We start from the raw sequence: 16768 nt of genomic DNA on the forward strand, positions 1-16768 counted from the left end.
GTTCCTACCCTTCCTCAACTTCATATCTTCAGCAATCAACGCAGTTTCTAAGAACAGACGTTCTACTCAACATCTCCGAAATCGTGTGTGCAAGACGCTGCCCAGGTGCCGTTCCCATTGCCGAGGTCTAGCCCCACATCTCCCCACACTATGTCAGCGGTCTGGGGTGCTACGCGGGGAGGCTGGCGAGCGCGGGTGCATGACGATATGTAGTTCGGGTGCCATTTTGTATCCTCATCAAGAGTTTTGGAAGGTAACGCGTAGGTGAAACGAACAATGTCGATCGATGAGAATACCCTCCAGCACCCCACACTACAGCGGACCTTACGCGGTACATCAACAACATCAACAACTCAGTTTCGCAATCTCAAATACGCATCAATACCGGCACGATACAAGGATTCGATTCCAGACGACAGGCTTGAAGTTGGTGAGGACGGAGTCTTCGACGCTACTCAATTTGGTCCATCATGTCCACAGTTACGTGGAGCTCAGGCATGGGACCTGACTTTAGTCGGAGATGCCGTCTTGCCTTGCAGCCCGGGTCAAGGCGATACAGAGAGAATGAATGAGTTCGACTGCCTGAACGTAATCGTCACGGTGCCCAAGAATATCCCGAGCGATGCAAAGAGTGGAGGACAAGGTCTTCCAGTGTTTGTATGGGTACATGGTGGTGGTCTCAGCATCGGAGCAAACAGTTGGCCACAGTATGATCTACTTCGATTTGTTCAGCGAGGTGTAGAAACCGGTAAACCCTTCATTGGCGTTTCAATGGCATATCGAATCAACGTATTTGGTTTCCTGGCCAGCGATGAGATTGGTGCAGCCGGTAACATGGGCTATAAAGATCAGGTGCTAGCTTTCCGATGGGTCAAGAAGCATATTGCGGGTTTTGGAGGCGATCCGAACAACATCACGACTGCAGGCGAGTCGGCAGGAGCGATTTCGTTATCAACGCTCCTCTGCGCGAACGTTGGGGACGAGGGACTCTTTGAGCGTGTTGTCATTATGAGTGGTGAGGCATCTTTACGCAAGTGGAGGAACAAATGGTGGCATCAGAAGATGTGCGAAGACCAGTCTATCTATCTGAAAATCGATAGCAACGATGTCGAGAGCAGGAGAAGGATCTTATTGGACAACGATGCGGAAGAGTTAGCTCAGAGATTACCTTTAGCACAGCATTTCGCCGCAACAGTCGACGGCCAATTCTTCGCACAAGAAGTCACGATCGAGTCGATAATGGATGGGTCAAGCGCCATACACAAGCCATCATGGTGCAAGGGATTTGTGATAGGCGACACGGAGCACGACGCCCTCATTCTGAAAGGCCGACTCCTCGACCAGCCCAATAGTTTTGGGCGTCTTCTTAAGGCGTGCGAAACGCACCTTTCTCCACTCGAGACCCTCGGGCTCCTGCAGGTCTATCGTCTCGATGGCAACGTATCAAAGGAAGTTCAGGGAGAGCGCTTGCTAGTACTCGCGTCTGAACTCCGCTTCTATCTACCAGCGCTAGCAGCGTATCGGGGGTGGAAAGCTCTCTCACCATCAAGACCAGCCTCACGATACCACTTCCACGTCCCCAACCCAATAGATGGGCCTTTTAAGGGTCTCGCAGCCCATGAGCTCGATGTTGCATATCTCTTGCAGAATTTCGACCCTTACTTCAGTGATGGCGACAGGAGGATAGCAGGAGCTATACAAGATCAGTTCATCCGATATATCCACGGCGAAGGGTGGGTTGAGGATGGCAAGATGTTGGTATTTGACAAAGACGGTTCGACGGTGGTCGATGATGAGAGGTATGATGAAATGTATCGAAAGAGAAGAGGAAGTCTACTGGAGAAGATTGGAATGGAAAAGTTATGGCGTGTTGCCGAGATGTGGCAGGGTGTGCGACAGGAAGAAGAAGAGTACGTAAGTTTCTCGGGCGACTCGAAGTTATGAGGGATATGCATATCATCATTTCTAGCTACTTTCAGACGTTTCTTATGACCTGCTAAACGTAAAGCCATACTTTAATCCCATCAAGACAGTCATGGTATTACGACGATACATCGCCCATGAGGCACTCAAAACCTCCAGAGTTCATAACATCCTCTTTCATGTGTTCGCAAATATAAGAGCACCACGCCAACCTAGGAAAAAACCGAATAGCCTGTAGCCTACGTTGTCGCTAGGTTACCTACTTCGCAAGATTTTAGCTTAATGTAGCCTGCAGGCCTGTTTAGTTTTTTTCTAAGATAAGGTGGCACTAAGATCTCCATTCATTGTGTGCATCCGGGTCAAAGCGGGACTCACGTGTCGCCTGGCAGCCACTTAGGTACCAGCACGTGCGGCGTCGCTAAGAACTTGGAAGTAGGTCAACCACATACCCACATCACCGCTACATACTCCCATGCATACAAGAACTTGCTGACTACAATGCAACTCAGAAACGGTAAAGAGTTTCCTCTGGCGGAACGTCTCTCTCAGAAGACGGCGGACGCGAGGTAAGCCGAAACGGATCTATTCGTCTCACCAAAAGCGCTCACCATGATAGAACCCTGCAAAACCAAAGCGACTCGCCACTCCTTCGTCTCCCCGGAGAGATACGCAATGCTGTATACGAGTATGTCCTCGGCGGCCATCATATCAGTCCAAGGTTGAATACACAGGCGACCATTGTAGTCGATACGTCGCAAGGGAAACGAATACCCAAAGAATGTCTCTTCGTCTTCAGCCAAACCTGCCGACAAACGCGCTCAGAAACTGGGCTCATGCTTTTCAGCCTCAATGATTTCATCGGCTTGTGCCGCTCGACGCACCACTTGCCAAAGACTATAGCGCTCTCGCAGGACCAGTGCAACGCTATACGAAGTATCGCAGTTCCAGCCTGTTGCTTCGGACACTTCAGGAGTACATCGGTCGCGACTGTCGTACCACTGCCTGGTGTTCAGCGAGTCACCGTGATGTCTAATTATGGGAGGAACTATCGAGTAACGGAAGAGACGACTGAAAGGGTGAAGAAGGAAGTTACCAAGATCTTTGGGCGCGAAATGGAGGTTGTGGTGGTGAACTCGACGACGATGTTCGAGAAAAAGGCGAAGGCGATCGATGCTCAGTAGAAACTAGGCGGAAACATCAAGATCAATGACGACCTAATCGAGACTCAGCAATTTGACCTATTCACTCGAATTGTGCATGGCAACGTGACCTTGCCTGTTTGGGACTAGCCTTCCACTGTTTGTAAGTCACAACTCAACCTTCGAAATCTGCGGTGTTTTGCACAGAGGATCCCACATCCGAGTCAAATCATCCCATGACTGTATCGCTACTCCCTCCGTTGTCACCCACCACCAAGCACCACCCTTCATTCGCAATGTCAAGCCCAGAAGAAGTCCCCTTCTACTCAGCAGCGAGTTGGCGGAGACGAACAAACATTTATAACGTAAACACTCAATTCACAATCCACAACCCACAACCCACAACCCACAGCCATGACGTCCGTTTCAACTGATCTAACCCCCAACCCCCAGCAGCCCACCCTCTTCGGCGACGGCCTCCCAACCAAGCGTCCCAAAGCCACCTCCCCACCCTGGGCACCGTGGATCGATCCCGGCCGCGAAGTCCTCTCTGAAGCGGAATCCCGATGGTCGCTCTACCTGTATTACGAGTTCGACCGAAAGACACTGTTCTTCGAACAAGTGCCTGTTCCAGGCAATAGCGCCGTCGCACCAGAGGCGTCGCAATGGCCGTGGCCAGCCAAGTTCTTCGACGAAACGGCCAACCAGATCACTGAGCGGAACGCAAAGGAGTCGGCGTTTCTTCGTCTGCCGAAAGAGTTGAGGTGGGCGATATATCAGTATGTGATTGCGGATAGTGATGGGACGGTTGGCAATATTACTACTGCTGGAATCGTTTCACATGCGAGGGCAAGGTTTCCGTTGCTGCGAGTTTGTCGACAGGTGTATGCTGAGAGGGGGTTTATCCCCACGTCTTGAAGGCATGTCCAGTCTTATCAATCTGGAGTTGCCGCATACCGAGGTGGATCGGAGCTGGGAGTTTCGGTATACCTACGCGTGGCGGATACTGAGGTAGTCGAGGTGGCCTGGGTCACTGCTGGTAAGACAAGGCAGTGAGAGCTCTTTTGAAACCTCTCAAGGAAGCGGAGCTATTGTAGTATTTCGTCGTCATCAGGTAGACTTGTTGTGTGTAGCTAGACGTGAATGAACGAAGCTCAAGGGAAGGTGAACATGTCTAGAGTATGAGTATATTATAGCATCGGGATGCGTACATCCCCAGAAGACTACAAGTTTTGTCCATGTACACCGGTTTCCCGTCCCCTTCCCCATCAACCCAGTTCTCCTGGTGCGTGAACTAGCACACACCCACCGTCTTTCCTTCCGCCACTACCGCCGCCCTGATTACGATTTCAATCCCATTGAAGAAGTACACATTACAGCTCCGCATCTCTCCAACGCGCCCTTCACGCTCGCCAAGACATAAAGAAAAGAAAAGCGTTCGTTCGTGAACTCTTCCATGGAAGTATTCAAAGGAAACACCAATGCAAGAGGAAGTGTAGAAGAAAGAAAAAAGCAATGGAAATAATGGTGGGCTGCGCTAGCCGCGTGGTATCAAATCAATCCTAGTCCCAACTTTAAATATATCAATCAGCCCACTAGGCTTTCGTCGTCGTCTTGATGAAATCGGAAATACGAAACATGGCCGGTAGCAAGTCCGCCATTGAATAGTCCTGGCTGTCGCCTGTCTCGTTCGATTGTTCAGTTTCTCCAAGTGGTGTCGAGGCGGCTACAGGGCCACTATCAGGGACTGGAGTCTCTCCATCATCAGTCGAGGGCGCTACAATTCGAATTTCAGGGACTGGTATCACCCTGTCATCAGTCGTGACAGCTACAGGGCCGCTGGATGTGTCTTGTGGAGCAACGCTATCGCTATCGGCTGTCAAAATCGCAGGGGTGGCAGAACCGCCTAGATTGCTGGGGCTCGAGGTCCCGAGAGCGTTCCGAACAGCTGCTCCGGCGGCAGACGTCCTACGTTGCCTAACCGATCGGGGTAAGACGTCGGGGCAGGGGAATAGCCCTGTTGCTTTTTGCGGAACCATTCGATAACGATACCGATAACGACGAGGAGGAAGGTGAGGACGAGAGCGATGGCGAGGCCAATGAGAACAATGGCCCATAGCGCGAGATGCTTGTCTGGGAGTCGTTAGCATACAGACCGAGACTGGAAATGGTTTCTGCGACTTACTTGACTGTCTGAAGAATGAGTTGGGGTTCTCTACAAACACAGAGGACAGGCTTCCAGTTTGTGTCGAACCGTCTTGGCCCTTGGTAGCAAGGAGGAAAGGAGTGAGTGTAGTGCCGTTGAAAAGCGCGGCAGATGCTGTTTTACCCGCAAATGAAGTAATGTTGAGCTGGCCCATGAGAAGGAGATCCTGGTTGCGGTCGATGATATCGGAGTCGCCATGGTCTTCGGACAGAGAGAGGACCTGAATTCCACGAATTTCGGTCGAGCTACCGAACATAGCCCCATCAGCAGGCACCCACTTGGTACCGTCAAATCGCTGCAGGAACGCAGTGCCATCGCTTGCTGTGCCAGCGGCCCAGAATTGGTCTCCGTTACGGTTGGCAATGGTTAGAGCAGTGACCGGACCAGGGAGGTCGTTAGCACCGGGGACGACTGCGAATTGTCTGCTTGATGAGTCGTAGGTCAGAATCTTGGTCTGGTTGGTGCCAGAAGTGAGGTTGCCCGCAATGAGTAGACTGTTGTCGCTAACCCATGTGAGCGACGAGACGTCACCGGAAAGGCCATTGCCTGGTGCAGTCCACTGACTACGCTCGGTGTTCCAGATGCACACCGCAGCACAGCTCAAGGCGCCAGCGGACTGGAACTGACCTGCGACGAAGATGTCCTTGGACTTCGGTCGTGGAGCGATGGCGTTGACTGTAACATTCACACCCTGTAACGGTGGGGGCTGAGCCTTCGTGAACGAATTGCTGTTTAGGTCGTAGGCGACAACACCAGCAACACGATTGTTGTTGAGCTGTCCGCTGATCATGCCACCGGCATACAAGACATTGTCCAAGACAGCGACAGCCGCAAAGGTGGAGTTGGCATCCAGCTCGTCGTCAAAGCCGGTTACTTTGTCAGAGTCGTTACCATCAATGATGAGGAGGTTGGTGATGTTGCGATCCTCTGCGCCCTTGGTTGCGAAGTGTCCAGCGAGGATCGTCTTGTTCATGCCGTTTTCCTTGTAGAAAGTTCCAGTACGGACTCCAGTGGTGTTGAGGTTTTGTCCTTGAACGATGGCTCGCTTACGAGAAGGGGTCTGCTGCTGCTGTTGCGCTTGGATCTTGATGGGGAAAGCACTGAGTGACAGTTCATCTCCACTTTCGAGCTCAGCAGTACCGCTCGCGAGAAGAGCACCAGATGATACAGATCCGCCATACCAGCGTTCACCTCCGGGCACATCAGCGAAAGTCATCAGTCTGCCGGACATGGCTAGAGAGTAGAAGTCGAGGTTGTGCAGCCAGTTGCCACGAGATGGCACCCAGACTGCAAAGTCATTAACGCTGGTGCTGGGGTTGTTACCAAAGGCGTTGACCCGGCTGAAGAATCCGCTGACAGCGAGCACGTCTTCGGGAGTATTAGCCGTGATGTTGAGCGAGAACGGTACCAAGTACAGGACGACACCATCTACACCGGCACCAAGGGGTTGCCACTGGTTGTTGTTCAAGGTAGCCACTCCGCCGAGGCCTGCTACGTTGTTCTCCGCCGTGTTGGTGAAGTTACCACCGACGTACAGCGTACTAGCGTTGTGGAACATAGTCATGACCTGGTTGTTGAGTCCTTTGCCGGGAAGTGCGCTGGGTTTGTCCTCTCCCTGTCGAACTTCGAAGATGTTGTTGCGGTCGTCGCTGCTGTTGAAGGATCCGCCGACATACAGTGTCTTGTCGCCTGTTGTGACAGTGGTAACGAAAGCCTTCTCCCTAGGAATGAGGCTGGCTCCGGCGGCAGTGATGACCGACTTGGTAAAGTCGTCCGCGTCTACGGTCTGACCAGGCTTGTACTCGAAGAGACCGTTCAAGTTACCTGACGTAGCCTTCAGAAGCGTGAAGCGCACCCTCTGTGCAACGACAGTCAAGGGGCCAGGGCCTTGTCCGCTTGCAGGTCGAAGGATGACTTGTGGACGGGAGCCATCGGTGACATCGATGAAGCCGTTGTAGACCTCGTCGTACTTGTCAAAGTTGTTGGTCTGCCAAAGCTCAACGCTGTTGGGCTCGCCGCCCAATTGTGCTGTGACGTTGACCCGACCGCGGGTGCCGCAAGTACCATCGCCCTGGCATCCAGGCGTGTAAATGGTGACAGAGTAGTTGCCAGACTGTTTGATATCGGGCAGGAAGGTGACACTGGTCGACTCAGTGTCGATGGGTGTGCCTTGCAGAGATGTGGTGAGATACCTGGAGGAGCTGTCGTGTGACGGAGAGACCTGCCAAGAGCCGGTAGAGGTTGCTTCTGACCCTGACGTGGTTGAACCACAGTTCTTGGGCTCGTTGAAGTCGTTGACTGCATAGGAGTACATGGCGTCCTGGAACAGCTGGATACCGTTAAGACCACCACCCTGACCGTACCATTCCGAGACGTCGATCCTGAAAGCGTTCATACCAACGACGTTGACGAAGGAGAAGTCCTGCGCAGTGGTGTTGCCCTCGGGCAGGGGGCATGTGGCGTCGCAAAAGCGCTTTTGTCCGGTTCCGGGGTCAGTGAAGGTCAGGTTCAAGATACCGCCGTCTGGAAGTGCAGTGAAGCGGAAAGTCTTGCTACCACGGCCTTCGAAGTCCGTGTTGTAGAGCTTCATGCTTGTTGGCTCGAAACCGAAGCCAAAGTCGGCCTTCCAGAACCCGGGCGATCGATCGGCGAGCAGCCATGTCGAGCCGGCGCCTTGCGTGGAAAAGTCGGCTTTGCATGCGATATTCTTGGGGTCTGAGAGACCGTTCTGGCCGGAGCTTGTCTGGGCGGATATGTCTGCGGTAGCGATGGGGATGACCTGCGTGTTGTTTTCGCTCGACACAATCGACGCATTGCCTCCTCCGAGACCGTTAAACTCTCCTCCAAAAATTATGTTGTCGTTGGACCGGATGATGGAGTGGATGGGGCCATTGAAGCCATTGAACGATAGGTCTTCCCAGCCGTTCTTCCATACTAGAGCGTTGGACGAGTTCGCACCTTCTAGACTTCCTCCCACGTAGACCTGACCGCCATCTCTATCACAGTAGAGCGCGTTGACCGATCCAGTAAGTCCTTCGAGTGGAGTAACATTGCCGTTGTTGGGGTCGAGCAGCGCGATGCCTCCAGGTGTGCGAAGATCGCCAACACTAGTAAAGTTGCCTGCGAACACGACTCGTTCCGCGCCATTGACCTGGAGCGCGCACATGGCCTTGATGTCGGCATCTGTGGTGTTGATCGTCGCAAAGACGCCGTTGGGGTAGCGTGCAAGGAGAGCTCCTCCAGTAGCGGGAGTATTTTGATTTTGGCCTTCATACTGGTAAAGCGATATCGAATCGAAATCTCCAGCGAAGGCTATCCGGCCTAGATCGTCGAGGTTGAGGTTGGGATTTGGGACGGGTTTGAAATTATAGGCCGTGGCTTGCGAAGCCACGAGCAGCGAAAGGGTGAGCTTGCCGGCCGCCGTGCGCAGAAGGGCAGCGAATGACTCCTTCATGGCAGCGGTGGGTAGCAAGGTCGATGGGAAGAATAGTGTTGGGGGTGCGAGTGTCGGAGGCGACTGTTATGAAGAAGGGATGGCCACGTTAGGCATGGGAGCGGGTGTCGGTGGGCGGGGGAGGCAGGTGCGGTTTGCTCAGGGTCGTCACGATCGATGGATCCGGTAGGCTGGTTCCAGTGAAGCTGTCAATTAGCCTCGCAAGGGCGCGCAATGGTCTCCGGAATCGATTATGGACGGCAGGAACGAGGAGGGCGAGAGTCGGTCGCTCTTGCGATGCAGGCGTTCGCGGATGAGGAAGTGCCGGCGGAGCGTTGCTTGGCGCACGGTGAATGTGACGGTGATGGTACGGGGGGGTGTATTAGGTGCAGGTTGCTGCTGTGGTGCTGTCTTTGCTGGTTGGTTTCCTGAAACGAATGACTGAGGTGAGGGTTGCGCGTGCTTGAAGGTGTCTGGGAGCCGGCTTCCCGTGTGGCACTGCTTTTTGGGAGAGTTGTCAGAAGAGCCGTCAATCGCGTCGAAGGGAAGGGGCGCCCGGGGCTGGAGCTTGTGCGCTGATGAGAGGCCGCCAAGTGCTGGCGTGATTGGCAGCCCGTGTGCGCTAGTGGGTCCTAAGATTGAGCCTGCAGTAGCGTGCATGTGCGAACCGCGACGATTGAATATCGATTCGGTGCGACAAACACGTTCAAATTCAAGCTTGCAGGGTGTTCGCCGTTGCATTCACGAGAGTGTCCTGGACGACCGTGGTTGTTGTTGGGAGCCAAAGCAAAGAAACGCGTCACTCGCTGCGCCGTTGTCATCTGACCTGCCCCTTTATCCCAGCAGACGCACCGCACAACGCCCGCTATATAGCCGCTGCAGGGCGGTGCAACTAACAACTTGACGACGCACTCTCCCGTCATCGTGGCTGGGGTAGCACCATGTTCTTGCCCGCTACCCAAATCCTTAATCACCTTTGTGCGACCGTGGTCGCGCATGTCTTTCACTCTTCTCAACAGCAGCTTTGTTCACTAATATTCCTCTTCGGTGCCGTTTCTTCTTTGCATCCGAGACTGCTAGGCGTTTGGCATTGATGCCTGAGGTGGCCAGACCTCGACCTCCTACATCGTGAATGTAACGGCATTTGTAATTCCTGCTGCGTCACATCTTACTACCGTCATGTTATACTCTGGCACTTGACTCGCCACTTGCGTCAAACTCAGTTGATAAGATAGGTGGACGGCATAATCGCGATGAGTTGTTCTGGTGATGACGCACGTCTGCCATCCAGACCCTTGCCCGGATCGCTGCCCAGGTGTCAACGGTCACGACGCACGACGGCGTGTTTCACGACTCATCCCGGCCGCTCCTGAGACCCAACCGTTGATGCTTGACCCGGTCGAGCGAAGTCTCGCCCGCCTGTGCACCAAAAATACATTCGAGGCCTTCTTCAACTTCCATCGTGAGGCGAGTCTGTACAACAGACAACATCAATTTCGTTGCTAGACACACTCAATATTATGGTATCAAGAGATTAACATTATGTATCTGGTCGACCAAATAAGCTCCAACGCCGCGCTGATGCTTCCAAAAAAACAAGAATCTTCATATCCGCACCTAGCCTCTTACATCACAGGCTGCTCTTTCTCAACGTCCCCAACCTTGTCCTTGTCCACGAAACCCCTCTCCGTGTCCATGGCACCATTCATGTCGTAAGCCTTGATGAACCAACTGCCGAGCAGGGCCACTGCACTAAATGCCAACATGACGATCCAGATGTACTTGAGTGCGTCCGTGTAACTTTCCCTGAGTTGCTCTCTCATCTCTCCCTCAGGCATCTCCTTGATGATCTCCACTAGCCCAGCCGCATCGCGAGAATATTCCGCCGCCAGATCAGCAAGTAGAGGGAACGTAAGCATTTTCTTCTTCATCTGGTTCTGGAAGATGACGCCCCCAATGGCAACACCAAGCGTCTGCCCAAAGGCACGGAAGAAGGAGAACATGTTCGCGGCGTAGGCCTGGTCTTTGGCCGTCGCTGAAGCCTGTACGGCCAGAGCCATGGCAGGGAACAAAATGCCCGTTCCAACACCGCCGACCAGATTGAGAAAGATCCAAGACACTGTAGATGTGTTCGGCTTGAGAATGATGAGGAGGCCCATGCCGAGTGTGGCGAGGAACCATCCAGCGCGGTTTGCCCATCGATATTGTCCCGTGACTGCGATTGCAATGCCCGTTGCGACTGAAGCTGGTGCCACAGTGAATGTCCACGGAAACATGGCCACTCCGGCAAGGATCGGACCGAAGCCTTTGACAGCTTCGAAGTAGAGTGGCATGTAGTAAAGGATGGCCCACAGTATGATACCGTGAATGATTGTCGAGACGTAAAGAACGGCAGCGGACATGTTCTTGAATACCGAGGTGCGGATGAGGGGGTTGGCGGCGAAGTACTCAATATACACAACGAAGACGATCATACCGATGGCACAGACAATCAGGGGCACGAGAGTACGCCACGAGTCCCAGGCATACTGCACTCCGCCCCACGTGACGGGAATGAGGAAACCAGTCGTCGAGGCAAGGAATAGCACCATACCAATCCAGTCGACCTCTCGGAGCTTCGCAAAGAAGGCGCCATGTTTCTGGTTGAGCTTGAGAAACATTGTCACCAAAGCAGCTCCGAGGCCGAGGAAGGGCAAGTTGATCCAGAATATCCAGCGCCATGATACGTTTTGGGCAAAACCACCACCTAGACGTTGTTAGTACAGACTACTTAGATCTAAGGGCCTAATATAAGGAGAAGAATGAACAGGTCTAGAGACTACATCGAGGTAAGAATATGCAAAGTGGGTTACCTAACGTCGACGTAGGCTCTAGGGTGTTTTATTTTTTGCCCAGGTTGACGTCCTGGTATGTGCCACTTACCGAGAAGAGGTCCTGCCACCGTGCCGATGGACCACATAGCTCCGAAGAAGCTGAACCACTTTCCCCGCTCACGGAGCGGTACAGTATCGACTACGACCATTTCTGTCAAGCAAATGATACCGCCACCACCAATTCCCTGAATTGATCGACCGACCAAGACGACGGTGAAGTTGTCGGCCACGGCGGGGATGATTGAGCCAGCTAGGAAGAATCCCAGACTAACGTAGATCAGTGCTTTGCGCCCAAAGATATGTGAGAATGATCCGAGAACGGGCTGGAAGACGGTTGATGTTAACAGGAAAGAAGTTCCACTCCAGAAAGCTTCAATGGCAGATCCGTGTAGTGCTTTGGCCATAATCTGCTGTGTATTAGCACAGTAGTGCGTAGTGGATATCACAAACATACTGGTAGCGCCACCGATATCGAAGTGGCATCCAGTGCGGCCATGAGTGTGATGATACAGAGACTGCCAAAGGCAGCCAGAAAGCGCCAGCCAGGCTTGAATTTCTCGGGTTCGGGAGCTTTGAGCCTATCAGACACTGAATTGCTCAAGGGCTCTGTGTGAAGTATATCGGGTTTTAGTTCGTCCTGGACGGACAGTGATGAAGGTGTCGCCATGATATGCTAGTTGCTGCGCAGTACTGCGAAGGAAGGCGGCCAAATAATATGAGGTGGATGCACCTCATACAAGAAAAAAACTAAACAGGTCTGTAGACTACGTTAACCTAAAACTTTGCAAAGTAGGTAACCTAACCTTAACGTAGGCTCTAGGCTGTTCAGTTTTTCTCTGGGTTGGCGTGGATGCGAGGCTGAGATAGCTGCGAGTTGAACGACTCGTGACGATGGTGCTAGTTAGATTTTGTCTGGCTGGTCGTCACTTTGGGCACGACTGTCAGCCTAGATATACTCGCTGCATGCCGTGATTATACGACATAACGGACGAAGATACCATTTGACCGGCGCAGAGTCAGAGCGCAGGAGTCTTCACACACACCCCTCGGGACAACATTGCAGTGTAACATCTTTCGACCGGACATCTTACTTCAGCCTCAAGCCATCGCACTAACCACATTGCTCCATCACCTTACAATACCGCGAAAACGTGGTCGGTGCAGCAAGACTTTGGCTTACGGTGGCACTCAAAGGCGCGGCCGAAATCAGGAAATCGCTGTCGGAACCAATCAGACTAGATAGCAAACCTTTCAGATCGGGCACAAGACGCGATATGGCGTTTTGGCGCAAGTATGTTTAGCGTGCATGCGATGCTGATGGGCTGCCACATCCAACGCTGTGCGGGGAGTTGTTCATCCGGCTCTAGGCCAATCTGAACTGGGGCGTTTTCGAGTCTCTCCGACGAGAGCAATGTTGACGTTATTGCCTGGAAAATAAGTCTCACATTACCAATCACGGCGGTATGAGTGTGGAGATTGTACATGATGTAGAGTATGATTGTCGATTGAGATGTCGTGCAGCTTACAGTTGTTGATCAGATGGCCGCGCCTCAGGGCTGGAGATGGTTGAGCGCTAGTGACGAATCCGGCGAAGAGGCTTGGCGTTGCTGGAATACGCGAATTGACATGATGCATGCGTCCCACCCTCTTCAATCAACAGACTGCTTTCATGCAACATCACCCATCATGCCATTCATCGATTCGGACTGGTGCTTGCACAACACATTGTCCTCTTTGGGAGCTAGCGCTTAGCTGTGACTGCATGTCCTCCAGGTGCCGACATGTGGAATCGCGAGCTTGGGAAACCCGGCCTCCAGATGCCTAAGCACCTCACTGAGAAGAAACAAAGTGGATTTTCGCAATGAGCTGCTCTACTAGCAGCTGTGTACAGATCTTGCTTGGGCCAATGCGGGGCCGCATTCATTCCGTAGGCTCCAAAATAGAAAAGTTATTGACTTTTGTTTTGCGATAGGGCACCCCTAAGCGATCCGTTCCTGTTGATCGCCACGTGCAGCTCTTGATGGCGCTCTTCTTTGTTTGTAAACTTCTGGAAGCACTTCGGAGTGCGCAAGTAAGGAGTGTGTTCCAACAGCTTGTACCTGCTCGCGACGGTCCAGGACGGAGGAGCGCATCTACCTAGGGATCCTTGAAGCATCATACCTTGAGGTCATCACCGCCCGAGAACATGGACCGAACCGTGGGATCCTTCAAGTCCTTCATTCGAACCGTACCGCCAAATCCAAGCACGTTGAGCGACGTCTCGTCATCGACTCCAGGTAGTCAGACACTTTACCCTCTCATCATGCCATCACCGCCGAAGCAAATGGACACCGATGTTAACTTCACTCCATGGATAGCGCCCACCGAATGGGATTCCATCCCATCTGCTCAGCCTGTTCCGGTCTCTGCGACCCGCGAATGCTCCCCACTAATACCAGAGCCTTCTCCCAGTATTGGCAGCATACGGACAGAGTCTTGGTCCTGGTCGGCTGAAACGAGCGACTTTAAGCCTGCACCATTGCGACTTGTACGTCAATACTCGGACCCTGCATCTAACCAGCCAACACGCGAACTGTCGAGATCTTCGTCGCATGGAAAGGCCCTAGACACTCTTATCTCTCCTACCTTTTCAGAACCATCCGCAGATGTCATATACCAAACATCAAATGATTCACGTAGAGCGAAAGCATACGTATCGTTGGGCATAATGTGGCCGAGAGAGACAAAGACTGGATGCGAATACTGGTCTGCCACTCCGAATGAAGACAGCACTACGCGAATATCTCCAGCATTACGAGGGAAGAAATTACCACCATTGTACCGTGCGAGCCCATTCTTGGATGACGAATGCGAAGATGAGGAGCTGAGCGATAAGTTGCTACTTCTAGGCTTCTCGCAGGACTATCATGGTGTATTGGCGGACCAATACTATGAATGCAGAGCTCTTCGACCTCGAAGCAGCGTTCGGAATGTCACCTCAACGGGGTTGTCTATGTGCGGCTGCATACCAATTCCAAAGTTCCGATCGAGAACCTACAAGTCGATGTCAGAGCAGCCGGAAGGAAGAAAGCCTTCGAACATGCGCAGGAAAACTAAAAAGAGGAGCCTTTGGACACCACTCCAGCACATTGATCGAGAAGACCAACAACCATCCGTCGATGAAGGGACACCCCCGCGCTTTACCAAAGGATCTACCACTCCCCATCAGAAATCTGTTTCAAGCGTTCCGTCCCGGGCTAAGGGCCAGGGGACCAACAAGTCACGCGCTGGATCTATCGAACATACAGAGACCGAAAAACCTTCCCATAGCTCACAAAGAACAGCCTCTAATTCCTCTTCTCAAGGATACCGCAGTGTTCTGTTCCGGCTCCCCAGAGGTTTTGCGTTGGTCCGCCTGTCTTCGGCTACAACATCGCATTCCGAAGCGACAAATAGCTGCGACGCTCTTCCAAGTGAGCACGAACGACAAAAGTCGAGCGCAGTATCCGACTACCCCTGGCGCAGGTCATCCTGGTACAATTCATCTCCGCCGACTTCTCCAACCGCGCTCGAATTCCCACCTCCGCTTCCTGTCTACGCGTCGCAAATCCCGAGGTCTCAATCGGTGGGTTCCTCACCATATCTGGCTAGCAAAACGTGGGTGGAAGAGGCACATGAAGAAAGACTGCCTGATGAAGAGGATAATAGGAATAGTAATGGTCTGGTGAAAAGAGCACGGGATGTGCGCGATACATGGCGAAGGCACCAGAGAGATACTAGGCAAGATAAGCTTAAACGAAGTATTAGAGTTGTTGGGCTTGTAGATCCGACATTAGCGGCTGGCTATGAGAAGTCTTGGGGTAGACGAGAAGGAGACGATAGCAGTGATTAGAGTATAATGACAAAGCATACAATTCAGAATGTCCTGTGGACAGCAATTCCATCATCTTATCATACTAGAATGATTACCTGTTTCCCTACTATGACGTCCTACTAGTAAATCCTTCCTCAAGCCTCGCCGTCAAGGCCAAGACTCAATGAAAAAGTAGATCTCTGATCGGCTAAGGCAGAGTTCGCGAACGATCTAGCGCTCATACGAAGTACCTTACCAGGAAGACACTCGAAATGCGGTTCGAGCTCGGTTGATCCTGTATATCCAAGTGGGTAGAGACACTGCCTCGCATCCCATGACACGCCGTTGACGCGTCACTAAATCACCCGAGAGCGATCTAGCGAGGAGACCACCGAGAGAGTGGATATCCTGAACAGGGACTGTAGGTTGACTGCGCACCTGTACAGTGTTCAGATGGGGGCATAACTCCTTACTAATCCCGGAATACAAGACTAGCAAGCGGGACCCATCCTCCGGTGTGGCCCAGAGGTCACGCGCCCGGACGCGTGAGTCCTCCAATCCATGACATGTAATGATAGGCGTTACATATCACCAGATGGGGCGTCTGGCATGCGAAGTCGTCTATCCAGAATTGTCATACAGGTGCCCGCACGTGTATGATGATAGTTCGGAGAGCGCTATCTTCCCGATACTACCGAAAATGTGTTTCGTGCGTACAACGAAGCGGGAGGTGAGTGACCGCGAGTCGACCTGCGACAGTCACAGTATAACCTCGACAGCTGTTCTGCCACGGCCAGCGTGCGAACAGTGTCACTCTGAGTGCCCTAGAGAGGCCAAGTACAAGCCAGCTCGTACTTGCAGGGCGGACGCTCCTGACAAAGAGACCGCTCGTCGCGGATAATTAGTGCAGCGTGCAATTTGACGTTTCGGGTTGTCAGACCTTGCCCAGAGCTGGTGGCGATGTCAGTGAAGCTGAGGATTTTGGGAGTGAGAGCTGGGCTTACTATTTGTGTCGGTTCGTGATGGTCTGCGTGAGATGTCGCGCTCTCCAATAATTGGGCGCATTTGCGTGGCGAGGGACGCAGGTGGGATGTTGATGGAGGGGAGAAGGTGAGGGCAAGCGTTATCAAGTAGAAGCTCCAGCTTTGGCCAAGCCGCTAGCGTGGAGTCACGTTAGTAGTGAATGTCGTCGGAAACGTCATCACCGCTCCACAACGACAAACAACTAGGTGAAGGTGAGTTTCTATCTCCCGATACAGCCGCTGCAATCAATACTGCAAGCCATATCGTAGGCCTTTTGACATTCAGGACGTCACATTTAGATTAGACAGTCGTGATAGGTTGACAAGACGAGGGAGTGCA

At 52.6% G+C, this 16768-nt stretch overlaps 4 protein-coding genes across 4 annotated transcripts; 2 read left to right on the plus strand and 2 right to left on the minus strand.

Moving 5' to 3' along the window:
* Window positions 1-564: 564 nt before the first annotated feature.
* On the plus strand, window positions 565-1944 carry J4E88_008831 (uncharacterized protein; the record flags this gene model as incomplete). Its single annotated transcript, XM_049402439.1, has 1 exon — window positions 565-1944. One exon carries the CDS (start codon window positions 565-567, stop codon window positions 1942-1944), a length of 1380 nt encoding a protein of 459 aa, XP_049251676.1.
* A 1532-nt stretch (window positions 1945-3476) lies between these two features.
* J4E88_008832 (uncharacterized protein) lies at window positions 3477-3955 on the plus strand (the record flags this gene model as incomplete). Its single annotated transcript, XM_049402440.1, has 2 exons — window positions 3477-3845; window positions 3911-3955. 2 exons carry the CDS (start codon window positions 3477-3479, stop codon window positions 3953-3955), a joined length of 414 nt encoding a protein of 137 aa, XP_049251677.1.
* A 1013-nt stretch (window positions 3956-4968) lies between these two features.
* J4E88_008833 (uncharacterized protein) lies at window positions 4969-8722 on the minus strand (the record flags this gene model as incomplete). The annotated part of the gene is made up of 2 exons (XM_049402441.1): window positions 4969-5195; window positions 5248-8722. The coding sequence occupies 2 exons, from the start codon at window positions 8720-8722 to the stop codon at window positions 4969-4971; spliced, it is 3702 nt and encodes a 1233-aa protein (XP_049251678.1).
* Window positions 8723-10326: 1604 nt separating this feature from the next.
* Window positions 10327-12241, minus strand: J4E88_008834 (uncharacterized protein; the record flags this gene model as incomplete). The annotated part of the gene is made up of 3 exons (XM_049402442.1): window positions 10327-11447; window positions 11624-11981; window positions 12029-12241. 3 exons carry the CDS (start codon window positions 12239-12241, stop codon window positions 10327-10329), a joined length of 1692 nt encoding a protein of 563 aa, XP_049251679.1.
* Between the last annotated feature and the right edge of the window lie 4527 nt (window positions 12242-16768).

Source organism: Alternaria novae-zelandiae, assembly GCF_023758075.1.
Source record: "Alternaria novae-zelandiae strain BMP 2774 chromosome Unknown scaffold_21, whole genome shotgun sequence".
Classification (NCBI taxonomy): Eukaryota; Fungi; Ascomycota; class Dothideomycetes; order Pleosporales; family Pleosporaceae; genus Alternaria; species Alternaria novae-zelandiae.